The sequence below is a fragment of the Erithacus rubecula genome (genome assembly GCF_903797595.1).
Source record: "Erithacus rubecula genome assembly, chromosome: Z".
In the NCBI taxonomy this organism is placed as follows: domain Eukaryota; kingdom Metazoa; phylum Chordata; class Aves; order Passeriformes; family Muscicapidae; genus Erithacus; species Erithacus rubecula.
In genome coordinates this window covers 18,171,328-18,197,919 of record NC_136661.1, presented here as the reverse complement: position 1 = coordinate 18,197,919, position 26,592 = coordinate 18,171,328, and the positions used below count along the sequence as shown (strand labels likewise).

At 37.5% G+C, this 26,592-nt stretch overlaps 1 protein-coding gene across 2 annotated transcripts in view; it reads left to right on the top strand.

Annotated features, from left to right (window-relative positions):
* PARP8 (poly(ADP-ribose) polymerase family member 8) overlaps positions 1 to 26,592 on the top strand; it is a 112,636-nt gene that overhangs the window by 57,840 nt on the left and 28,204 nt on the right. The window contains exons 5-15 of one of the 2 annotated variants that reach the window (XM_079330690.1): positions 1,114 to 1,184; positions 4,261 to 4,338; positions 8,929 to 9,023; positions 12,258 to 12,318; positions 13,303 to 13,393; positions 16,200 to 16,266; positions 17,594 to 17,719; positions 18,238 to 18,342; positions 19,834 to 20,398; positions 22,644 to 22,697; positions 22,801 to 22,896. In XM_079330690.1, coding sequence (XP_079186816.1) covers positions 1,114 to 1,184; positions 4,261 to 4,338; positions 8,929 to 9,023; positions 12,258 to 12,318; positions 13,303 to 13,393; positions 16,200 to 16,266; positions 17,594 to 17,719; positions 18,238 to 18,342; positions 19,834 to 20,398; positions 22,644 to 22,697; positions 22,801 to 22,896 — 1,409 coding nt within the window. The remainder of the gene's footprint in view (positions 1 to 1,113; positions 1,185 to 4,260; positions 4,339 to 8,928; positions 9,024 to 12,257; positions 12,319 to 13,302; positions 13,394 to 16,199; positions 16,267 to 17,593; positions 17,720 to 18,237; positions 18,343 to 19,833; positions 20,399 to 22,643; positions 22,698 to 22,800; positions 22,897 to 26,592) is intronic. The other variant, XM_079330691.1, reaches the window with a different exon arrangement.

Below are 26,592 nucleotides of genomic sequence, written 5' to 3'. Positions count from 1 at the left end.
TCACCACAATTGTGTGTAGAATGTATTTTTTGCTTTTAATGTCTTGCAGCCTGTGCTAGAGCAATTCCCCTTGAATACAGCTAGAGGTGCTTAATACTTCCAAATTATGAATTTCCTAACTTGCTTAAAACTTCACTAAATCTTCACAATTCCGCATGAAACAGTCTATAACTACCACTGCCTCTGGTGAATTATTTCAGGAAATGGTTCAGCTGTTTTGCTATATTCTACTATACTGTTTTTTTCTGTTTTTTCTGGGGTTTTTTTTAACTGTTTTTTCCCAATGATTTTGGGGCGCTCTTGTCATAAATGATTTCCTTATTTTCCTCATTACTTGATGCATGGAAGGGAATGCTTGTCAGACATACAAGCACATTTATTCTGTATTTAATAAAGATTCATGCACACTCCATGGAGACATTTTAGATTCTAGTAGACAAATTCTCTGATTATTTCAGGTTGCAGAAGAAACTGCACAGAGCACTCTTAATTCTTGCAGTTCTTCAGATAAGAACACTTGACTTTGTAATTTTTTATTATTGTTATTATTACAATTCATTAGGGCTTTTTTTTTTTTGCATAACATAGAATTATTTTGAATTCCACTGGGGGAACCAGTTTGATCTTCAGTCTCTTATCTCATTTGTACAGATGTGAATCAAGAGTAATGGTACTGAAGTTACTGCAGCAGCAGAAGCAAAACCTTGCTATTATCATCAGAAGTTTGTGATAAATTTTACTTGCAAATATTTCTTGACTTTGAAAAGAAATTAAGCCTGCAATTTACAATAGAATAAAAACCTATCTTTTATGTAGAAGATTTTATTTTCCTGAGGGGGTTGTTTTTTCATTCTTTTATAAGTTATATGAAATCAATGAATTACACTAAATTATAAATCACGAATTGGGAAAAACAAATGTCCTAGATGGATCAGCTGAATTTCAATTCACACTTAAAAACAGTCTTCTGGGAAGTAGGGGCTTCCTAATTTTAGAGTGCTGCTTTGTAAACTCCTTCATGCATTTCATATCTGTAACTTTTTGTTCCCTATATGCAGAACTATTTCACTTTTTTCCCACACATATGTTCCTTGTTTTCCTTTTTTTTTTAAGAATTAAGAAAAACCAGTGATGTCAACTATTGCTTATCCATAAAGTCAAAATTACAGAGGGAGAATGGAGAGGTATGTATTTCTTGTATGCATATTTTAACAGAAATTATTTTAGGAAGCAAAAGAAGATAATAATTTTTACCATAGACTTCCTATCAAAGTGTGCATATCCAATCTGTGCATGTTTACATGTTTTGAAAAGTGACCATATTTCTCTCAGTTTCATAAATAGATTAACCAGTGATTCATTTAGTTGGGATAGAGATTCCCCTCCTATCCTAGTAAATATGTTTTTTGGTGTTTCATTTTTTGTTCAGCAGTATTATAGACCCTGTTGGCCCTAAATATTTAATTCTCCTGGAAAAGTACATAGTGATTCTGTTACCTTTTAACTACTGTGGCACACAAGGCCTCATCTCAATTCCTTCCTACTCACTTCTTCTTCATATGGCCTGCAGCAATCCCACTGCACACTCAAGACCTCTGCAGGACTCTCCTCACTATAAGCAGGGTCTTGAGTATCAGGGTTTTAAGGCACAGTTATTTGCCCTGTGCCTCTGGCACAGGTCTCTGACCAGTCCCACAAAGAAGGTACACAGGCTCCTGCCTCAGGCAAGAGATTGAGCATTGTCAGGAGTCCAGGTACGTGATCTAAAGTCTTCCTGTGGTCAGGAAGTGCTGAGTTTCTTATCCTGGAAAGGGGTGGTAAGCATGCCTAGATGCTATGTGTGTATTTTCTTTATTAGTAAATGAAATATCATTTGATGTGAAAAACTGCACTGAAAATACTATGCTTCTACTGCCTCATCATTATATTAGTGCTCTGTGAACATAAAAACAGGTGTGGGAAGAATTTATCTATTTTCTTAAGAGCCTGAAGTATAGTTAGCTCCTGTGGGACTGAGTTTGAGCTTGTATTTTGTTTCTAGTTGAATCAGGTACTTAAATGTGAAAGTACTGGAAAAAAACCCTTTCTAAAAAGTGCCTTAATACAGATGATTTCTGTTGGCTAGACAGTTCAAGGTTTGGTTAGGATATGATTGGTTTGTCTCTATTCTAATGTGAGAGTTTGACATGGAATTTTTGTTCACTTGATTTCTGTTTTGAAACAGACTCCTTCTGAAGTAATTTTATTATAAAACAAAGAATACTAAAGTTATTTCATTTATTCTAAATGAAGTAGAAGCAGAAATTATTTTTATGCCTTGCAAGAAATTGCCATGAGATTGGATAAATACACTTTCACACTGTATGCATACATACAGTGAATAGAGCAGAAATTCTAGAGGTATTTTTCTAGAGGTATTATATATAATTCAGAAAATCTAGAGGTAGAAAAATGGGACTACAATGTCTGACCATAGAAATTAGTGATAAATATATACACGTACTGACATTTATGGCTGTGGCATTTAGTGGTGACTTCTACTTTTTTGATTCATATTTTGATTTCTATTCCATTATGACATGTCTGTGTAAGACACAAGTAAGAAAAAAGGGGTTAATACATTATGTTCAGCTTGAAGGGTAGTGTTAGGTTGTGGTTATTTTCTTTAAAGAGCCGAGCACTGCTAGTTGCTATAAAGTTGTTTATTGTAAAGGCACATCAGTCTCGAAAGGCACAGAGTCACAAGTCTTAAAAGTCCATGCTAAAAGTTTTTGGTGTAGAGTCCCAAATAGCAGCAAAGTCCCAATTAGAAGCAGAAGCTGCTCCTGTCCCGGCAGGGCCGATGTTGCTGCGACAGCCCCTGTCTTTTTTGGGTAATGATGATGGCAGTGGGGGGAGAAGAAAAGCAAGAAAGCAGGACCAAAAGCAAAAGCAAAAAGTGAATCTCTCCCCAATGCATAGATTCTTATATACAAATTACCCAACAAGCTAAAAACACGAACTTGAACTATTTCTTCTTTAACTATTAGAATTCTAGTTTCTTAGCACGCCAGGTTACAAATAAACTATGGATATGGTCTATCTTGTTCTAGCTAAAAAATGTGAGCAATTTTCTTGCTGTAGCTTTTTTGTGTCTAAAATTATGTCCCTGAGGTCTCTACAGGAGCTCTACACTGGTAGCCAAGACCTTCACTCTCTAAAGCACTTAAAACTTATTCTTACTTATTTAAACTTACTTAGTTACTTACTTACTTATTCTGAAACTTAAACTTACACCTCTACTTTATGTGTGAGTGGCTTAATATACTTCAATTAATCCAAAGGTTTTAATTTTATCCCTGCACTCTGATTTCTCTCTGAAGAATTCAGAGAGACTCTTGATTTACAGACTCCAACAGGGAAGAATTATGATTTTACCAGTGTTCTACTGGTAAACTACTGGGGCTACTAGTCAGTGTAGGGCATAGAAATAACACATGCATTGTGGGAAACAAGAATTACTGTCTCTCACAATTACATAAATAAAGGTTCCAGTGGTGGGAAATGGAATATAACATTTCATCTCATGCTGAGTTGCAGTCAGTTACCAGGATGAGTTTAGTTTACTTGATGATATTATTCACAAAGCAGCCTATTTGGAGCAGATTTTACTTAGGTAAGCATAGGACTTTCTGATTCTTACTTATCACTGTTTCAGAGCATAGCTACTCAGAAAATTAAGTTTGACACCAGGATGGAACTCCTGTTAAAAATAATAATTAAGCAGCAGAATGTCACGTTTTCACAGAAGGAGACATTAGATATTCCATGCTTGGACTTGGATTATTTCCTGAAACTATTAAGGTTTAATTATGAAAATAAAGGAAAATAAAATTGTATTAGGTTTCTGACACACTGAAAGATCTATGTCCAGAACTAGTCTTGATGGGAAAGTTGTGCTTTGTTTAGCAAGAGCACAGAGTGAAGTATCTCTACAAAGTCTGCTGAATTATCCAGTTTTTAAAAATACCTTGCTGTGTTTGTAACTGCACAAGTATTATCTCTCAAGGTGTTCTTATCTACCCTGCATTAGGTGCTTTTTTCATGTGATATTTCATCATTCTTAAAATGCTCCTTTGGATAAATTATTCTAAAAGATCTCATAAGAAAGGATGCTATGAGCTAATTTGTAAAGGCATAATTCCTGTAGCTACATTTAGAGCTATACATGCAAGGTCAACATATTACTTTTATCATTGTTAATTTTCCTTTTCCATTAAGGAGTCACGGCACAGCAGCACAGTTGAAGAAGACTCTGAAGGAGATAATGACTCTGAGGAATTTTATTATGGAGGACAGGTAATGCAGGAAATTTTTTTTGCACAAGTTCCAAGAAAGCAATATTTGAAAGTTGTAATGTTCATTCCATTACAAGTTTATTATATTTAATATTTAATATTTAATTTATTGTGGGTTTTTCAATGTTGAATAGAATGGCACGTGTATATGTGTACATTGTATTTTATGGCATAAATATTGAATGTGTTCCAAGTTACCATTATAACATATTCAAAATAAGATTACCTGCTTATTTTTGTAAAGCTTTAAGAATGGAAAAAGCAAATACACTTCAGAAAGCTTGAAAATAGAAGCTAGTTGCCTACTTCCAGGAAACAGATAACTGACTGTGTAAAGTTACCCCATTATTAATACAAATGGGAAGTCAGGCTGGATCCAAATCTATTTTCTTCTGGAAAATTGCCATTTTTTAAAGTAAAAAGAACTGCATTTTTATGGTGAAAATTGTTATTACAAAACAATTTTGGTCTAGGCAATAGTCCATTCTTTTTCTGAGCTCTAGAGTAAAATTCACCTTGAAAAATGCTGCATATTTTAAATGATTGTACTGCTCCGTGTCTTTCCTTCTCGGTCCTTCAGCAGAATTAATTCTTACATTCTCTTGTGCATTGGGAAATAAAAATCTTCTCATGCCTTTTTCTTTTGCAGTGTGCTTCATACTGCTAGTCTCTTTATTCAGATTTCTGTTATTTTTATAGCCTCTTTGTTGCCCCAAGGAATCATTCCTCACTTATGTTATTAGAGCTGTTTATTTCGACGAACATTTTAGCGAATTACGGTCGCTGTTTGTGAAGGCTGTCCCTTGCCTGAGCCTTGAGGCTGAAGCCATCCTGGCCTGGGTGCAGAGCCAAGGCTGCAGGAGCACGCCAGCAGTGCCAGCAGGGTGGGTCAGTGCAGAGAGCGTGGGCTGCTGATGAGCAGGACATCACTGAGCCTCTTCTTCTGCAGAGCCAACTTTGCGGTGGGCTTAGCACACAAAATGCATGTTTACAGCAGAGAAAAACAAAAGCAGCAAAAAAACCCCCACAAACAAACAACCCCATGCCCCTGAAAAGCTACTGAAAGTTATGTTGAAACAGGAACCGAAATAATGTATTTTCATTGTCTGAAATAGCTAACATGGGGAATTGACTCATGTTCGGTTAGAAATGACTGCAGGAATTGCCTCCCTTCAGCTGCTGACTCCTACAGCCCCATGCTGGGGAGTGCTGGGGAGGACCATACACATAACTCACTGCAAAGAGCAATGTTTTATTTTAATCTGCCTGAGAGGAAAAGCTTCAGATCTTGTCCTGTGGTGATGAGTCGCGTGTACTTGCTTCATTTTTCAACTCTGAAGAAAGGGCAATAACCTCAAGGTGAAAGAAAAGGCAGAAAACAGCTGGGAGTGCTTATTTCTTGAACCAGGGCTGATACATTTGGTCAAGGATGCCTGGCAGTGCCCAGATGAATTAATGAATATTAACACTACCTGTGAGATACAGACACAGATAACAGTACATCATTTTGTAAGGTGTAAAAGAGCTGTGTAAGAAAAGACTGGTTAGAATTTAAGTGCCTTATATTACAATAGAAACTAGATTAGATTGCATTGTCTTCTCTGAGGTACATTTTACTGAAGGAATACTAACTGGCAAAAAGAAAAATGAAGTCTACAACAGAAAATAAAATACCAGCCAATTACTGCTGTCTTGAATGTAGAAAATTCATAAACAAAATGTGATGAACAAAAATAAAAAATACATCACAGAAAGTGTATTTAAAAAGAGGAAAAAGGGATATGTCTAATTTCAAATTTCATGGTCAAAAAGACAAAAGTAATGAAAACATTTAGAGTTAAAAAATAATATTGTGACTCAGAAAATAAATAGGAAATCCGGTAACAAGCAAAGTCCCTTGAATGACAAAAAAGTTCTTTTTCAAGCAGAATGTTTGTAGGAGTTGTAAAGTGAGCACCAGTTGTATGGGGGAGACAAAAGATTTGGCCATAAATGTGGGGAACAAGCAAGGCTGGCTCCTTCATTTGAGACCAGTGTCTGCCATGCCCACAGAGAGGGGGGACGGAAATACTGACTTAAACAAATAGAGGGAAGAGATGCCAGAGCAATTGTGTGCAGTACAGTGGAAGGAGGGAGGTCAGGGATAATTCTTAGCATTTCTAAGTGGCTACAGATGGAAAGACAGAGCTGCTACTGCTGGTGAAACAAGGCCCATGGAAGATGGGTAATGGCATTTGATGGGCAGTGTAAAGAAGATGCAACCTTTTGCTTGTAAATTAAATGTTTGTATCCACTTCCTAGGCACCTACTTGTAATCCTCCTTAAGGATTTAATGGTAAATACTTTAAAGTAGCTAAGTGGTTCAATAGTCTAAGACCTATTGATTTTCAATGGGATTTAGGTTTGTAAATCGCTTAATCTCCTTTTTAAAAGCAACCTTTTGTCAAATAATCTGAATAAGGTCTCAGATTAAAAACAGAGACTCTCTAAACACAGACTTTTCAGTCACACAGAGTTACCAGATATTTTAGCTTTTATATTCACCTTTTCTGCAGTTCCGTAAGTTCTTTCTTTGAATTTCTATCTTCTACATTTGCAAATAAGAACAGGAGATGAAAACAGAAATACTACTACCTTTGGCTCTCTCTCTGCATGTCTCTTGTGCTTCAGCTACAAGACATACTTGAAAATGCAGAAATACAAAACTCTTGACAGCCTCCTCTGCTTATATCAGTATATCTGTGTCACTAATTCAGGGATGGGAAGTACCATACTGTGGTCCTAAAATTTGCCAGAGCACTGTTTTATTTCCTTTTTGAGTTCATAGGCCCTTATCATGAGAAAATAGATCAGAAAAAAACATTATGTTGAGTGCTATAGTGTTCTGCCTAATGTTCCTTTTGTATTTTACTATTATTGAAACATTAGACTGATTTAAAAATCTGGTTAAGGACCAACAAAGGTGGCAAGTGCACCACAGTTACGATTTGTGAAATGATTGCTGTGCTTCCTTTGGAAGCAGGACAGCAATTATTTACGCATCTTTAAAGAATTCTTCTTTGAGTAATGAGCATGCAAAAAGGATTGGTTTCCCTTTACCTAAAGTGAAAAAAAATTACAATAACAATTTTCTTCCCATGCTCTTCTACTTGGAAAATTGTTCTGACATGCCTGCCCAAACAAAGGAAGGATACCTTTTTATAACCTTCTGGTCATTAATATCATTGGTGTCTCTGAAAAATACATGCCCTTGCCACAATGATGAATTCTGTGCCTTATACTTAAAGAATTAGTCTCTGCTGATTTTAAAATGTAAAAAGGTGATCATCTGATTATTATTTTAAAACTGCTGACATTTAATTAAATTGAATAGCACGTCTCTAAATATCAGAGCTGACAGTGTCATAGCACTAGTTTTCTACAGATTTGGGTGTACAAAGGGAAGAAACAGTACTGCAGTTGGATGTGGCTCTGCAATAACAAGAATTCTCTGCAGGATTCCTGTATAAGGTGTTATATATATATATATATATGTGTGTGGGTCTAAAGGGATAAATGGCATTCTGCTGGTTTGCTCTCTGAATTTGTCAAAGATACAGTCCAAATCCTACGCTCATCTCTGAATCTGTTCACATCTGGGGAGTTCATTGATTTCTGTGGAATTACTGTCATTCTAATTGTTGTAAAGACATAGATTTAGCCATGGCCAAGACATGAATTTTTAGACATTCACACAATCAGGATCATTTTGCTTGAAAAGAAGGTAATAATAGACAAATGATAAATAGATTGTTACATGCCCAAAGAGGTATTTTGGACCTTGTAGAAGATAGGAGAATATTGATTATTTTGACTTCATACAGTCCATACAGCCAAACCAGCTCACAAGTTTTGCTTTTTAGTTGAAAGCACATAACTTTTTCAATTTTTCTTGTAGAGTTTGAAAAAAAACAAGGGGTTTGGTGTCTAGACATATACTTCTTTATGCCTTCTCTGGTGGAATACTTAACATGGGAAAGTGTTCCTCTAATTTACTTTTTTCATCTCATATTATTTCACTGGTGGGCAGAATACAGCCAGTGACTAAGCTGAAAATGTAATTTAGATGCTGAGGTGCTGGGTATAGAGAATAGTTTCATGCTTCTCTTGTGCCCAAGCCATTCTGTGTCTGGTATATATGAGAGTATGACAACAAACAAACAAGGGCGAGCAAACCTTTGTGCTGTAGTGGTGGGACTAGGATGACAAGCCTGGGGACTTCTGGTTCTTATCCTACTTAACATTTTTAAAATACACAAATGTCGCAGAAAAAACCCTGGAACAAAATAGGACAGATGGATGAGTCCTTCACAGCTTCTCTTCCCACGAGCAGGAAGAGAGCCCTCAGAACAACTCCAAGGCAGAGGTGCCTGCTTTGAAAGTCTTACCACCTTAGCAGATGAGGTGGCCTCAGGGCTTGAAATTGTCCCTTCTGAGTGTGGCATTAAGGAATCTTAGTGCAACATATTTTACAGAGGGAGCTTTCAAGAATCTAAATCAGGTGCCAGAAATTAAATAAAGAAACTCCCAAGATATCTTTTTTCCCCGACAGGTTAGCTATGATGGAGAACTTCACAAGCACCCACAGCTGGAGGCTGATTTAACAGCAGTGAGAGAGATCTATGGACCTAATGCAGTATCTCTCAGGTATGGCATTGGCCTCTCTGTGTCGTGGAACCTTTAATGTTTTGGACTTTGAATTCTGTGTGGACCTTCCCTGACTGCCAAAGCACAAGTCCTTTCTGGTGATTTCTATATGCTGTGTGACAAAAGCAGGTAGCACTGCAAACCAGCATCAGTACTGGGTTTTTGGGGGCTGTTTTGTGCTTCAACATGGTTACAAGTAGCTGTATTTAGAACAGCCCCATTCTAAAACATCATTGTCTTTTGCAGTTCTAGTCAGGCAGTTGTGTTTTGCTGTAAATTGCTATTCAACATTTCTCTAAATCCTTGTTAAACTCTTTTTCTGTCATATTCTGTATTTCGCCTTGGAGGTGAACAAGAGGAATGATAAAAGATTTAATAAATACTTTCCCTAGGGAACAACTGAAGGAATTGGATTTGTCTACTCTAGGAGGAGAGGGAGAAGACACAATAACAGCTTTTCTTCTTCAAAAAAGCTGTTTGTAGGTAGAACAAGTGACCAAATACACTGTATTGTCATCATGAGAGAGACAGTAAGAATCTAGGGTTTGATCAGAGGTTAGGGAAGTTTTCAAATTGTGGGAATCTAGAGTATCCTACGCAGGGAAATAGCGGACCCTTGGTCAGGTATGAATTGCTTAGAGTAGTTGCACACAAATTCTGGTGTGTATGAATGTGCATGATTCTGCCATGGTGCATATCAGTGTATATAAAATATATTTTATTATGCCTCAGGTATTTTATAACTTCATTTTCCATCAATGTAATCTTAATAATTCCATAAAAGTAACAGGTAGGTAAGATGTAACAGACCTGTCAGATGCAAGGAAAATATCAAAACTGTTATACAAACCAAGTAAGAAGAAGAGAGGGCATACCTATAGCTATGGTGTACTATACATTTTCAGATTAAATGGAAATTTATTACACTTCAAGGACTTGGGGAATTGAAATTTGAATAGCTGTATATAGGTTTGGGAAATTAATAAATGCATGTTTACTAAACTGATAACTGTGAAATTCCTTTAAGCTTCTAAAATGGAGACATTATATGTAACCTTTTGAAAACTTAAATGCATGTATTTTATCGAATCATCTGTTTCACTGGAAACACTGTGACCCCTTGAGCTCACTGTAGTAGAAACTTGCGCATGTGGCTGGTTTTAGCATGTGTTAAACTTCAATGCTTTATCCACTCTATTTCAGCTCAAAATATTTACAAATTCCTGGAAATACACCCCACAGCTTTAAGCATTTTCATCCATCTTGCGCAACTCCGCTTCTCTAAGAAGAGAGAAGTTTGACAAGGGGCTGAGAGAAATATTTCCTAGGCATGTTTTCTAGAGAGCTGACCCTCCTTTCAGTAATCTCTTGCTGTCACAGAGTCTGTTTTACAAGTTAAAGTGAAGTTTCTGTACCTGCATGCGTTTCACCACTGCCCTTAGAAATCTGGCCACAAAAGTGCTGAGCAAGGATCCATCCAGGTGATCCAAACTCTTGTGTATCTCTTTACATTGCTTATTGGTTTATGGCCAGAGGACCTCTAGGACCATCAAAATCAAGATGTGTTGATGAAGCCATTGTAGACAGCAGACCATAAGATGCAGTTGTTGGAATAAAACATGATTGCCTCCTGTCAACTTGAAATAGAGTTAGCATCATGTGTCTAGAATCCATCTTCTAGGATAGTAGAGGGGTGGGGCAAATGGACTTCATTGAGTATGAAAATGTCATAGTTAAAACTAATTTTTATCTTATTCATTCCTCACTAATATTTCTATTCCATTAGTTTAACCATTCCTCTGTTTAATTTATAAAATTATTCTTGTTCACAGCCTTTTGAACCTATTATGCGAGTAGCACCAGTCTGCATTCCTAAAAATTGCATAGCAATGTTTGGGTCTTACAGAATGTGAACAGAAAAACCTGATGGCACTGCTGTGTAGAGTAGTGGTTAAGCCATTCAGCAGGTGGAGAGCTTTGCTGTTTCAAAGCCAGGTTTTCAGTGAGCTGTAGGTCAGCAAGTGCCTGTGCAGCTCTGGGTGAGGTGACACTGGAGCAGCGCTGAAGGTGGCTGGGAGTCTCCTGTATTATGGCCCTGTCCTGCTGTTCACCTGCCCTGTGTGGGCCATGTGTGGACACACCTGATCTGCAGAGAGACCTTGGGTTTTCCCTGGCCAGAAAGAGCCATTGGGTTGCTGAGTTTTGGTGGAAAGGACTCCCTCCATCAAACTTCATAAGAGCTCAAGCGATTTGCAGTACAAACTCAGCCCTACCACAGCTGAGAGATCGCTTTGGTAGGAAACAGCTGCATTTAGTATTTCAAAACTGCCATATTGACTGGTTTATGCACAAGTGCTGCTCTGCACTCAGTCAAATTTAATAGAAAAGCATGGAAGTCACTGTGAGAAGAAGCATAGAAATGTAGTTTTAAAGTTAAAAACACCCTAGTGACTCGAAACTAACGTGAAAATTTGAGAGATGTACCTTTAATGTAAATGAAATGGAAAAATATTATTTAGTTGTGTGAATAAGTATTTTCTAGCTCTATTTTTCAGGAGTCTTCAACTACATTGGGGGAGGGCAGTCAGAGTGAGTCAGAAAAGAGAAGGCAGAAAAGTCACAGTTTAAATGTAAGATTTCAGATGGCAATGAAATACATCTTAAATCTGAATCTTGCAATACTACACACAGCAGATGAAAAAGAAAACTATTGCCTTAAGCACATTACAGGGTAGTCTTTATTTTTGACAAACAAATGCTTGAATGTATGAAGCAATCCCCCAGGTATAAAATGCCATCCTCTAGGCTATGTTGTGTTTGTTTTCAGTGGTTTATCTAATACCTGTTCTTAGTTACTAGCTGTTAATCTGAAATACTACTGAAAATTACCAAAGGGTGTTCTTGTGTCATAAATGGGAGCAGCAGTGACTGTTAATTCTTCTTTGTTCATCTGAGCAATATGTGAGACAAAATACATAGCAGCAATGGAGAGATTTTGGGGGAATTAGTTGAAAAGATTTAGCATGTTTAAGCAAGATTCTTTGAAAAAAGCTTTTAAGTGCAGCAGACGGTCACCCACTGGGAATATTGATCCAATCTATGTAAATGTGTATTTTGTAACTATTCTGATTTTACCCATAAGATTATCCTTTATAAAATCTTCCATCTTGTAAGTACTCCTGGATTGAGGAGTATCTTAAAGAGCTCTAATGTAATGTAATTATTTCCTTTCAGGGAATATGGAGCCATTGATGATGTAGATATTGATCTACATATTGATGTTAGCTTTCTTGATGTAAGTAATCTAATCACAGAATTACATAATGAGCATTAATATCCATTTAATTCTGCTACACATCTGACTTTCTAGACAACCACTGATGCTTGCCTTTTTTGGAGACTTGATCTTCACAAGTAGGTGTCACATTATTGATTGATACGTGGTGGAAAGGTTTTCTTTTCTTTTATGACCACATTATTAAAATGCTGTGTTAGGCGTTTATTTGCCACATGTGTATTTCCTTCCAAACATTTTTTGTGAGTGGTAAATGCTTTAGTAAATATAAATGAAACACTGTTATTTTTATACTAACCTAGACATGAGTCAGGTGAAAGCATGACATCCCTTCCCAGTCCTGAAGGGAAGAGGACTTTGTCAGGAGTACAGTAATTAGAGAGGTTTGACTGGCAAAGGGACAGTGGTGCTGTTTGTTGACTGGCAGCATGGCTTCTCTGTATCTGTGTAGCAGCTTTTTGGCCTCTATATAAAGAAGAAAAATGAGAGCTTTTAAGGGCATCATTAGCTTCTGCACAGATCTGTCTTATTTTCAGATCCACACAGCACATAAGACAGTTATTGAGCCTACTAAAATGTTAAGAAAATCTGATCGTAACGTAAATTATTTAAAGCAATTTTAAGGAGCAAAAGTTTCCTTAGCCCTTAGTTATGGGGCTAATTTCTATTCTGTCTTGTTTGCTCCTTTGCTTCTCAGCTTTGAAACAATACCTGTTGGTAGATAGGAATGTGCAGTGTTGTGTACAAACATCAGCCTGGTTTAAAGGCATTCACTCCAGGACTGGAAGCAGCCTGACACTGCTCTTCAGGAGATATTGACTTGCTATGATTTGTCCTGAGTCTAAACTGTGAAGTTGGAGTAGATACTAAACAACTGGGTAAATGGATGGATGGATGGTGTTTATAGCAAACTAAGGTAGACTGATAAAGGAGTTCCTCACAGTGGCTGATTATGTCTGTTGTTTTCTTTTTGTCTTGAACTAGGAGGAGATTGCTGTGGCTTGGGATGTAATCCGCACAGAGCCCATCATAGTGCGACTGCACTGTTCACTCACACAGTACCTGAATGGTCCAGGTTGGTCAGTTGTGTATTCTTCTTGTGCCTTGTGTAGTGTCCACGCTGAGCCATGGGGTAGGCGCTTACTCACTACCAAATCTTTGACCCTGCATGTGCTCAGCTCTACTGCTGAGAGGAGCCCTGCTGATTTGAAATTAGGCTTATATATATTTGCATGGCTGGGCCATTCCCAGTGACCCAGGCATCTAATTTAAACTTCCATAGGTTGATTTTGGGGACTTGTTTTCCTGATAACCTGTGAGGATATGTGACTGCTTCCCCTAGGAACCAGGGTTAAGAAGTAAAGATTGGGAGTTCCTAATATGTGATTTCCTCATTTTTGAAATCAGATAGAATGTGACTGATAATAGAGACATACACAGACCTGTGCAGCACATTAACATTAGCATGCCCTTCTTAATGCAGCTTTGAAGAGGCCCTTTCAGCTTCTGGTTTGTATCTGAGTATGTGAATTCTGGAGATCTTTAGATCTGAAACAATTTTAAAGTGAGTAGAGGTTCCTCATGAGAGAAAAACAGTCCAGCTGATGAAGAATCAGCTGATTTTGAAGATGTGTAAGCATTCCTATGCGAGAGTCAACTTCAGATATATTTTACTGTGCAAGTCAGACTCAGTTTGGATAACAACTTGCCCAGCCTTGGAGACTTGCAGTACAGACTGTCACTTCAGGCTTTTATCTGTGAGAGAATTCTTCCTCTGGAAAATGAATAGATGTTTCCATTCCTGTTCAGCAAAATCTGTCCAAATGAGATATTTCTATAGGATATGTTGTCTGATGACCCTAACTATAAGCTATATTCTGTTCATTCACATAAGCATTTCATTATATCAATCTTTTTTTCCCCTTGACTTTGGTCTTTTTGTCTGTAGTTTATTACGGAAATCGTTAGGTTAATATATAAATCTTAAAATATGCATTTGTGATAGCAGGAAGCAGTGTCAGTATTCAGAACATTTCTATCAAAATGTAATTTAAAAAATAAAGAAGTGCAGCAAATAAGAGAAAGTTAAGTGTGTACAGCAGCATGCAGTGAGAAAAGGGAAGTAACAAGAATATGTATTGTGCATTGCTGGCAAGGTTAAGGTGGGAAACACAGCTCCCAGTGCTGCAGCTGACTGCTTGTGGGAGTGTCTGAGTTCTGAGAAAGGCAGGAGCAGGGCCACAGGCAAGAGCTTTGCTGACGTTGGTTTTATGAGCTCAGCTGCTGATGCAGCCATGTCTCTTTACTTACCACAGTGAGATGCACCATCTTTTGTGCTAATTCTGTGAATTCCTCTTCTGTTTTTTTGAGAATACAGGGCCCGAATTTTATGCTGTATCTTTTTCTCCTATACTACATTCTGTTGAGTGAAAAACAGGAACACAGTACATTCTAAAGCACAGTGGAGAATATGACTACCACCATGGAGCTGTGTAATATACTGATTTTAGAGAGTTCTTCTAGTTAATAGCTTGTTTCAGTAGTGTCTGTGTGGGCAGTCTGTCCCTAGTGCCTTAGAAACCTGCCTTAGAGAGGATGAATCAGCTAGTGGAGGTATTGGTGTGTCTCCTCTGAATATAGAGTCTAGACAAAAATTTTGGTCTAGATGTCAGATTTAAGACTGCTGATTGTAGGTATGATGATTTAAAGTATTCCCCATCCCACCAGCCCCCTAGAATGTGTCTGAAATTTGACAATCCAAAGATATTGCTACAATTCATGAAATCATTCATCCCTTTTGAAAAAAATCATCAGTTTGTATTTAAAAGATGAGTTTATGTTTGATGTTATTTGAATAATAACATTGGAGAAGAGGTAACTACTGACCTTTGAACTAAGTTAAATTGCATGGCCAAGTTAGATATATTGTATTTTATTATCAAATTTAATCTGTTAAAGCAAAAATTAAAATGAACTTTGATATTCTGAATAAAATCTGTCTTCCTGAGTGGTCAGACTAACATCAAAATACTGATGTACTGTTTCCAATAAAATTTGAACAAACCCCAGTTTTTTGTTTTGATTTCTTTTTTGTTTTACTTTAGTCATTATCACCTGATGCAATACAAAGTATGCAGTCTGTCCATGCCTGTAATATGCTTTGGCTGTTGCCCTGCCTTGAAGGCCTGCAGCTCTCTCAACAAGTGCTGGATTCCATCTGCCATTTCTATCTAGCAAATGCTATTGAAGGATTTTAGTAATGCCACTAGCTATTTTCCAACCTTTACCCTGTACATTTGCAATTTCTGGCATGAGTATGGATATACCAGTTGTAGGACAGGCCTTGAGGAAATTTCAGGGTAATCCTTGGCCACTAGAATTCACATATCTAGCACTTAGATGATGGTTTTAGATTTTGTATTAAAACAAAAACAGAATCCAGTTATTAATGAATTTGGTTTCAGTCTGGGTTTTCTTTATAGCCACAGGAACTCCACTCTGTATAGACTACTTACTTGGGAAGAGAGTTTAAAGTATTAGGTGAGATGAGCTGCCAGTCCAGATACATTTAATCTGATGCTGCTTGCTACTTGCATAATGTATATGTAAAAAATGACACAATTTTAAAATAAAATGGGTGGGAAAAGATACATTTGGGAGAATTCCATTTGTAAAATTGTAAAATATATTGGCTGATATTCCAGAAAGGACCGTTCCTTTCTTAATGTGCTTAGATGACATGTCCATTCTTGCCATTGCTTCAATTTAATTGTCTGTAGTCAAGCTCCACATACAAGAGGTCTAGAATAAGACTTACGTGGTCACGAGTTTGTCATTGCTGCTGTCAGTTCATGTATCAACAAAATACCCTTTTTCCCTAGTGCCAACTGTGGATGTATTTCAGATCTCTACTAAGGAAAGATTTGGACTGGGACATCAGCTGAAAAAGTAAGTCGAGACACTCTTTCATTTCTGGATCATGTCAAGTAGAATAAAATTCATATTTTCAGGTTGGTTGTTAGATCAAAGTATCTTGAAGTTGTTTTTCATTAAATAAAAGTCATTAGCCATTTCAAGTTTGAGTTTGACAGCTGTTGATGAGAACTTGGTTTGTGTTAATTGCCAGGCTTTTCTGTCACATTGGTGCTTTTTATAAAGTAAGCTATAAAAGTTGTAAAGACTATATCTAGGAATGTTCAGTTTCACATTTCTGCTTAGATGGTGAAGCATCTGAAACGAGAGTCTTTTTGAGCTTCATACATACCCTGAGGGGGCTGTGCTTTCATGGTTGCCTCTAGGATAGGAATTACCACAGTAATTAGGCCATCCATGTTTTGAGGACAAGATGGAAGAATAGTAAAAAAAATTGGCAGTTTCATGTGGTCATAGTACAACTCATTTTAATGTAATTTTGCTGAGTCATCTCTTTGCATATGCTTTTGTACATGTCATAAATTTTTAAGTATATGGGCTTTAGTATCTCACCATTGCAATGTTAAGGAACCCCTGAGGGGGAAAAAAATCCTGTTTAGGAAATTCAGTGCAAAATTTTCATAATCTAATAAATGAAGAAACTTATTAAAATCCCTATGGTACTTTGAAGAAAAAAAACAAAAAGGAATTGCTTCCCTGAAATGAATACTTTAAAAATGTTTTGCTATTTACCCTGTCAGTGATTTTTGCACCAGGTAATTACAAAAGGTTCCCATATGACATTTTCAAGAATATAGCTGCACAGTTCACAGCTGAGCAGGAGTAAATGAGCCCAGTGGTCCCTCATGGCTGTGGCAATGGGATATTTCTTTTTCACGCCAAATCCCACTTTGACTTTTATCACTGTTAAGACCCCCACTGCCAGATTAGAGTCAGAGAACAAGGTTCTGCTTAGCCATGCAGGTGCAGTAGCCTGTGCTCATGTGGGAGGCAGACCAGAGTAGCTGGATTTGATGCCCTTGATTCAGTTTGTCTCTCCATCTCCCTGAGAGGTATGGTCTGCATAAGTTTTACAGTTGCAGTGGTTCTTTACACAGACTGTATTCTCATTAAGAGTCCCATTTTAAGTTAGTTCTGTGTGGAAACAAAGGGTTTTTGAGAAGCTGGGGCACCCAATCATTAATCCACATACACAACAGAAAACTTCAGCTGTAGAGTGAGGACATTGCATTGTCACCTGCTTGCTGACCACTGAGAGACCATAGTATTAAAATGAGTATGTTCTGGCTGGAATAAGAAAACCTTTATTTTCAGAATTAAGATTATGTATCTTAATTTTCAGAATCATGCAGACATTTGTTACACAACAGTGGAAGAACAGTAAAGAAAAATCTAACTGTACGCACAATAAGAAGGTGTCTGACAAAAAGGTGAAATCCCCTCTGCACATCTTTTCTACATTGCGCAGGTAATTGAAAGGAAAAAGAGCTGTTATCACCATAAACTGTTCAAAATCCACAGCAGACTTCACAAGGTGAAATCTTGACTTTTCTCCACGGAGAAGTTCTCTATTTATATCTTACCTCATGGGTTTCCAGTCCTTGCTTTGCATGACATCAGGAGTGAACTTGGAACTGCTGCAGTTTCTAAGATTATTAGAAGCCAGAGCATTTCAGTGCCCTGTTCTCTGAAACAGCCATGTTCCAAGTAGAACTAGAAATAATTTTATTTTAACTTGTGTTTGTATTTTTATTTTATTTTTACTTGAATAACAAGAATAAAACTACAAGTAATACATATGTATAGCATATGTTATGTATATTTAAAAAACCTGTGTTTGTCCAGCTCTTCTTTATAGAGTAGTTTGTGTATTTAGTTTTTTTAAAGCTAGAATGTTATTAATGAAAGATTGATTTCTGAAGATGCTGAGCACCCTTCCCTCTCCAGTGTTTGACTGCATTAATGTTTTCCACTTCTGAAATGCAGGCACAGAATTTCAAAGAGAAAAGGCATTAGAAAGCGTAAGAAACAGTTTATGAATAGTTTGAATGAATTTGAATTTAATACGATTTCTGCCAGTTGCTCATACTCGTAAGTATATGTAGAATCAGGCTCTGATTTTGCCTCTTTCAGGGTTGTTACTCTTTACTCTAGTGTGTTTTCTTGATTATGGAGAGTTTACAGATCACCCCTTTGATTCAGTTACTGAATTTGAATTGAATGCTTTTTTGAATATTCCTTCTTTTTGATAAATTTTGCCATTCTAAATTCAGGGTATGAAAAAGAGATAGAATACAGCAATCACTCGGATTGAAAAATGAGGGAATGTTAAAGATGACAAAAGATTGTCTATTCAAGGTAGAGTAGGAAAGATGTTTTAAGTAAAAGTCTGATCCATTCCCTACCACACCACACTGCCACTGCCAAGCCCAGGCTTTAGCTTGGGGTTTATTTTTATTCAGAAAGGGCATACAAAACCAGCCCACTCTTTTTTCCTCTTGGTTTAGGAGCTTATGTCCAGAGGTGTCTCAGGCCAAAGGCAGGGACCCTCTCTGTCCCCAGGGCACCATTCCTCCCTCCCATCTGCAGGAGGGTGACAGTGAGCCAGCTGCCTACGGTGAATCAGCAGACTGCATCCTCACTGTCAGTGCTTGCTAACAGGGTGGGGAAACCTGCCAGCCTCCCCCCTTGGGTTTTTACTTCTCTATTTGACAAAAACAAAGCAAAACAAAACAAAACAAAAACAAAAACCAACCAAACAAACAAAGACAAAAAACAAACAAAAACTCACAAACACCCCCCCCCCCAACTCTAAAGACTGGTGTCACTTATAAAACATAGGAAAATGATTCAGCATGCCTGTTACATTTTCTTTGCAAGGACAGGTGAATGTGAACCTTAAGAAATGTGACAGTTTTTGTGAATGTTGTTTCATAAAAACCTTTTGTTCTTTGCTTTCTGCATTTGTAATTTAGGTCTCTCACATTCTCATTTCTGGTTTTACAGAGTTAGAATTTGTCTATAACCAGAAAGAAGGGTATAAATTTGTCTTTCAAAAAGATTATTATGATGTTTTTAAAAGAATGTCCTTTTTATCTGAATTAAATTTGATTTAATGTCTCCCAAGTTTCACTGCTCGTTGTATCTTCCATTGGATTTATTATTCTGTGTTCAGAATACAATAACTTACATGGGATCATGCCATGATCATTACATAGAAAAGTTTAATTTTGATAAGGTAAATGTGCTATAAGAGGTGGATTTAATTTCAAAGATAATTTCCCGAATAATTGGTTTGTTTTGAGACATAGAGACCTTCACAAAAAACTCTTAACTTCTACCTAAGTAGTTAATTGTCTTTTTGATTGTTGAGCTCGTGTGTAAATATTAATAAGTTGTTTGTTTTGGTATTGGAAGATGTTTTATATGCAGTTGTTCATGTTTTAAAAGTTTGGGTTGCATTTATCACTATTGAAAAACATAAAAAGAGGTGACACTTAGAAGTGTTCACATCTGTGTGATCTTGCTTGATTTGCCAGGATTTTGATTATTCTCCAACTTTGCCATCTTCTTTATTCTAAGGTCGCCAAGTTATCCTCCACCTGGCTGTGGTAAAAATAAATCAAAACTGAAGTCAGAACAGGATGGCATCTCCAAGACTCACAAGCTACTGAGAAGGACTTGCTCTAGCACAGTGAAGGCGGAGGATGTGTGTGCCACAAAATCTCACAGAACCTTTGGCCGCTCGTTGTCGAGTGACCCTAGGGCTGAACAGACAATGGCTCTAAGATCGCACAAACTGCTGAGCCGTGCTTGCTCTGCAGCTGCCAAGCAGGAGGAGTGCATCACTTTAAAGCCCCATAAGGTGTTGAATAGGTCGTGCTCTGGGGATCCTCGATGTGAGCACAACAGCACCTTGAAGCCCCACAAACTTTTAAGCAGATCCTACTCCAGTAACCTTAGAATGGAAGAATTGGATGGATTGAAGAATCACAAGTTGCTCAGCAAGACTTACTCCAATGCCCCTAAATCATCCAAAATGGAGCCTTTCAAGGAGTCCACCATGGCAGAGAGCAGGAGGCTCTCTCTTACCTCAGGGCTTATTGGTATCTTAACACCATCCTCATCATCACCTTCACAAGCTGCTGTGCGTAGTATTTTTTTTGTATTCTGCTCATTTTCCTCCTATTATTTTCCAAATGTGCTATTATGCTTTTTTGTGCAAGGGCATTAATACTTAGGATGTGTGTTAGTGACTATATTGGATATACTGGAAGACAAGAGCAGCAAAGTCAGCTTTTTAAGGAGGATTCAAACAGCTGTGCATACACACATACATAAGTTATAAAAGCAGAATTTGCTGGGGTCAGGACAGAGATTTTATGTGTTGTGTTGAATGCACAAGCTGCTGGCCATGAGAAAAATTCAGTCACCCACTTCTTCCTTGCATACATCTTGCAGGAAAAAGGGAGAGAGTGCACTTCTGTGCTGCAAAATTAGGTTAGTTGCAGAGGACTTTTCTCATTTCCCTGCTTGCTTCATGCAGGAAGCAGCTGTCCATTAGATGGTTTGAGTGCCACACCTCTTCTTCTGGTCTTTGCATCTGCCATCATCATCATCATCATCATCATCACCATCATACTGGAACGAGCTCAGTCATGGTTCCACTCACCTCTTGCACATTGGTGATTTGTGAAGGGTTAAACCTTCTAATGTGCTGAGGGACATCAGAGGCCACACAAGGCGTTGAGCCCACTCTGGCCCTCTTACTTTCCTCAGAGACATGATCAGTTGGGGAAACAGGGTAGCATGTACTCTTGCATTTAAGAAAGAGCTGTCAAAATCAACTCTTCTGCCTATGCTTCTTAAAAGATGACTTTTTTACTTTAGAAGGAAGAGTGGGTTTGTTTGCAGTCTTTTAAGGCAACGGCCTGTTTTTTGTGTTTGATCTGGGGAAAAGTGTTTAGAAAATAGCTCTCTCCATTCCTTTTGCCTGGTGGTTCCTTGGAAGCAGGTTCTTCCCTCAGATTCTATGCATATGTTTAAAATAGTGCATTCTAAAAAATTAAATTACATTGTGTGCGCTATGTGTCATGGTAATTTAGTTTAGTAAGTTTTAGGCTGTCCTCTTCAGATCTACAGGCAGGGATACACTACTGTAAGGTCATTTGTATGTATGCTGTGTGGTTGATTTATGCACAGCAAAATTAATTTAAGATGAGCCATCAGACTTTCTACTTGTTGCAGTTTAGAGATGCACTTTTTTCTGATTCAGCAGAGGATGTATTAACATAGCAAGACTTTTCTCTCCTGACATTAATAGGAATAGTCCCTCTGTTTTTTATAAGATAATGAAGACCTGACTAGGTTTCATTACTGATGTTATCAGTTGATAGGGAGGAAAAGCAAGCCCTGTTTGGCAGCTTATAAAAACTACCCAGAATTTATTACTTCAGTGCACTTACTTTGAGGGACGATCATCACTTACATAGTCAGATATAGTTTGACTGATGTTAGTGGAAGGGCATCAAGGGTCTATTTCACATTTTCTATGCAGGCACCAGATATATGGGTAGCCTGGCTGCCTAACTGCAATTTGAAATCAGTGGAATGTGGAAGTGATGAATCAAGATACTGAGTTATCTTCAATTTTCAGCTAAAATAATAGAGTCTCATATATGAATACAAGTAGGATTGTTGCCTGGAAGAAAAATGGAAAAGCAGTTAAGCAATTAAACAGTAGAGAAATGGAAGGAAATAGCTCTATTTTAAAAACCAGCCAAAACACTGTAAATAGAGCTGATCTAATTCCATTCAAAACTAGATTTGTTTGATATGGATGTCAGTCTAGAGGGAAGTCTGCATCTTACTGACTCTTGTAACAGAAGTTACTTCTAATTTTTGTTGTTGTCTGCTGAAAGAAAAAGAATTTGAGTAGTATCTGAACATAAAGATCTCTTAGTGTGGTGTTAGCAGAAGTGAGACCTTAGTACATAGAAAAGAAAAATTTTTCAGCCTTACTGAGAGTTAGTCTTTCAAGCCTAAAAGTACAGCCCATATTTGGATAGGCAATGCACAGTGAAAATGTAATGGAAGTTACCAAACATCAGTTTATTAGGATGGAGTGAAGGCACTGGTGTTTTCATATGAGTTTCTCAGATGGTGAGGTACAAACCTTCATCAGATTTAAGAACTAGAAACATTAACCCATAACAAATACTAAAAACCCCAAAACCCATACTCAGTAAACAGTAAAAGGATTTATTATTTGTAATGAGATCTCTTTAGGTGCAAATTGTTTACATATTTACATGCAAAAACTTAAAAATTATTTACCATTTCCCTGTGATTAGTCTGCCAACACTGAAATTGCCTCAACTTTTCCCTTGCAGCAAAATTATGGTGCAAAATGCATTCCAGTGCGAGACCGTGGCTTTCTTGTGCAGGTAGGATGTCTTATCCCATTCATTTATGAAACACTGTGGAACATGAGCTGACTGTTAAATATTCTTAAGCAGATGTTGTTATTCTCATTTTCATTGTTTTCAGACCATTGAATTTGCTGAGCAGCGGATACCAGTATTGAATGAATACTGTGTAGTTTGTGATGAACCTCATGTGTTCCAGAATGGCCCTATGCTGAGGGTAAGTGGTGTGCTGGTAAACAATGCATTTTATAGTGCCTTGAATAGCTGTGGACCATAGAAACCTGTTGGAAAATATGTTGATTTGTTTCAGATGGGTTTCATCCTAATACTCCTTTAAGATGCAAAAATATTAAGCATATTAATTAGATTTTGCTTTAAATTTGGGGGGGAAAGTCTAACAAGGAAGGGAGAGAGAAGTTAGGCTTGTATCATATAGAAGTAAAGGGGCATTTATTTCATTGAACACTCTTGTGCTGCAGTAGTCACAGCCAGATAACAGAGAAGTGGTTAGAGTGCTTTCCCAGTCCTCTGGCATTCTTCTGAAAGCTTTGGGCACCTCATCTCTGAGCTTTTATCAAGCCACAACCATGGTATTTATATACACTGGTGTTAATGCCAGCACTCTGTGAAGTGCTTCTGACCTTGTTTTGCTCGCAGGCTGCTGGAATGAGCCATCCTCAAATGTGATAAAAAAGGCAGTAGAAGGAGATGCTCTGTGAAGTGCCTGATCTGGCAGTGACCCAGCCTAGAGCACTGCTGTGGCTCAGTATCCCCAAAGTCTGGCCAGTCAGGCAGCTCTTCCTTTCCTTCCTGTATGACCAGGAGCAGAATTTTGCCTGCTGGTCATTGTAGCCTCCCTCCTGCTGCTGGTGAATGCGTGTTGTGGAAAAGAGTAGGATTGGTCATGAGAGACACACTGCCTGGAGCTGCTGGATCAGTGCACTTTGTGAAAGAGTGTATTAACAAATACAGTTCTTAGCTTTAGGACTGGTGTTGTGGTTTAGAATCCTCTTGCTTCACCTTCCCTTTATCCAGTAATGAAACATGAGGACCATGAAAGACTAAAGCCATGGAAAACTAACTCCATTGAGTGAATGGTTGGACACCAGACAATTTCTCCACAGTATGGCCAGCAGCTACACATAAGCTGAAGCAGATCTTGTCTGTGATAATTCCATGTAGCTAAATTCAGGAGTATTATTGCTCTGCCTGGTAGCAGCAGTCACCTCAGTGTCATTCCCCATGACACTGGCTGGCACCAGGGTCAGGCCTTCTGACTGCATGCAGGGTGTGCAAATGGGTGCTGGTAGGATGGGAAAAAGCATGTACATACAGTGAACACTGCTTTAGGTCATGGTTAAACCCCTGTAGTTTTGGATATCCAATCAGTGTTATTTTTGCCTCTTCAAGCTCATATCTATCTTTCAAAAGCAAGGTTTTCTGACAGATTTATCAGTAGCCAGAACTGATTAGAAGCCTGTAAAAAAGGATCAGTTCCTTTCTGTTTGTCTTTGAATGCACCGCTGTGTATATTACCTACAACAAATAGAGATAAGACAAAATAAGTATTGTTTGAAGAATTATTAAAGTTTGAAAAACATAATTTAGTTTATCTGTTCATCTATTATACATAGGTCACAGCAAACAGTAGGATTTATTCTGTTAAAAAAAAAAACAGAATGGAAAGTTATCGGCTCTAAATGCAAAAATAATCTTAATTCCTTATTTCCCACCATAAAGATTAAAATCTCTCTAAAATTTCTCAGAATTACTCTTTTGTATCTTCGATTTTAAGAAAGGTCATTTTATAGCTATCAGTTTAAGCATTTGTCAGCATTTCACAACAGAAGAAGCTGCAACCAAATTTGCCCGTGAACATATATTCATCAGTGCCTTTGAAGTAGCATAACCTGACAAGCTTGGCAAAAATGAAAGAATGTCATTATATAACCTAGGAAAAATTAGATACCAGGAAGAAATCTAACATGCTCTATGTGTGCTTGAATGACTCAATAAGCAATATAGAGCCATTAATGAGTTTTCAGTTCTGTAGAAGGTGAGAAAGGATCTCAGTTTGAATTGAGCATTAGCTTGCCCTAGAGTGTGTTAAGGAAATTTATGCTTCACTCTACTGAGATCTCTAGCCAGGGGCAGCTTAAAGGAGTCAGTTTGTAAGATTTATATATGTGCTTCAGCTGAACACACACATACACATCCATGCATGCAAATATATATATGTAAAAAAAAAAATATATATATATATAAAATATGTATGTATATAATAATATAATATATATTATTATGTACAGATATACATATATATATAGAATATAGATATAATGTGTATATATAATGTATGTGAAGAGAAAGAGCATTTTCTCTTCAGTATCACTGCAGGAGCAGATCTCAGAAATTGAGTACTTTTGTTACAAGAATGCAGCAAGCTTTCATTTAAGGCAAGGCTACATGCAGTGTAGCCTTATTGAGGATCCCTGGCCTTTGTAAAGAGTGTCTCTTTGGATACCACAGTGACCTCACCAGGTTTCATAAGGTGGGTGCCTTGCCATGGAGTGCTTAGCAAGAGTGTCCAGATCTCATTTTCCACAGATGCCTGCATTACAGGCATGGGCTCTCTCTGTAGCAGCTTGTGTCACAAGAAGTGCCACAGACTAAATAACTCTGAGTCATTCACCAGTGTCTCCCTTTAAAGTTAAGTTCCTCCACACAGATGCACACAACTTGTGGGAACTCTTAATGGTGAACTTCCCTTCTACATTTCGACCTTCTTTTTTAACAGCAAAGAAGACTTATGAATTTATAAAAGCATAATAAAGTTATTGCTGAAAAGTTACTTTAATATGTATATAGGTTTGATTTTCTAGTCTTTTATGGAGTTTTATGTGGTTATATAGAAGCCACAGAGAGATTTGATTCTCTAATCCTCCCCTATATCAGCCTGGTGCCTTTCCTGAACTAGAGTGTAGTTTATTAATTTTCTTAAATGCAGTTAAAAAAAATTCAACAATTGCCACCACACAGCAATCACAATTTTTTAATACTGAGAAATGCTATACCTACTTACAAACTCTTATGCTGTATGTAGTTTTCTGTGCTGGTTATTACTGACTTGGGAAATTCAGAAATCTGATCCTCACAACAGCTGAAGAAACCATCTGAAACAGAGAGATAAAGTTTTTTCTTTCTGGAGGCTATCATTTTATCTTAGTTATAAAGTATCTTTAAATCAATCTCTCTCGGCAAGCTTTCTTCTCAGTATTGTTTCATTTTCCTAAACGAATTTTTCTGGGGGAGTAGTTGGGCTTTAATGTCTATTTCAATTTAAGTTACTTTTTTAAAATACTGATATCTTTTTTTCCCATGAGATAACAACCACTTGATGACAGCAAGACGTCTCATTTTGTATGGTTTTGTTTAGGCACTAGATCCAAATGGCAGATGTATCACTGTGTGGATGATTCTGTTGCAGAACAGCTTCATGACACGACTGATGTTTGACTTGATGATTTTACAGTGGACATCTGTCTTGCTCCAGAGCCCTTAATAATTATCTGATCATGCAAATATTCTCTGCTGGTTCAGGGATCCTGTTTTACATTGAAATCTTTGGGTGTTGATAGGCCTTCTTGGTCCTTTACTGAGGATAAATAAAGGGGCTGCTTTATTTGCTTAGTGAAGATGAGCAAGTAAGAAATTTTTATATTTCTCTCAGGAATTTCTTTACAGAGCAAAGTGAGTGTCTTTGAGAATAACCAGTTTTCTTTTGAGCTTCAGAATTCCCTGAAATACAGAAGACCAGAGTTAAATACTCAATTTCACAAGTTTGCATATGTAGAAAACAAAACAGATTAGGCAGATGGGGTGACCTTAGAACGTGCCCAAACCTAATACCCTC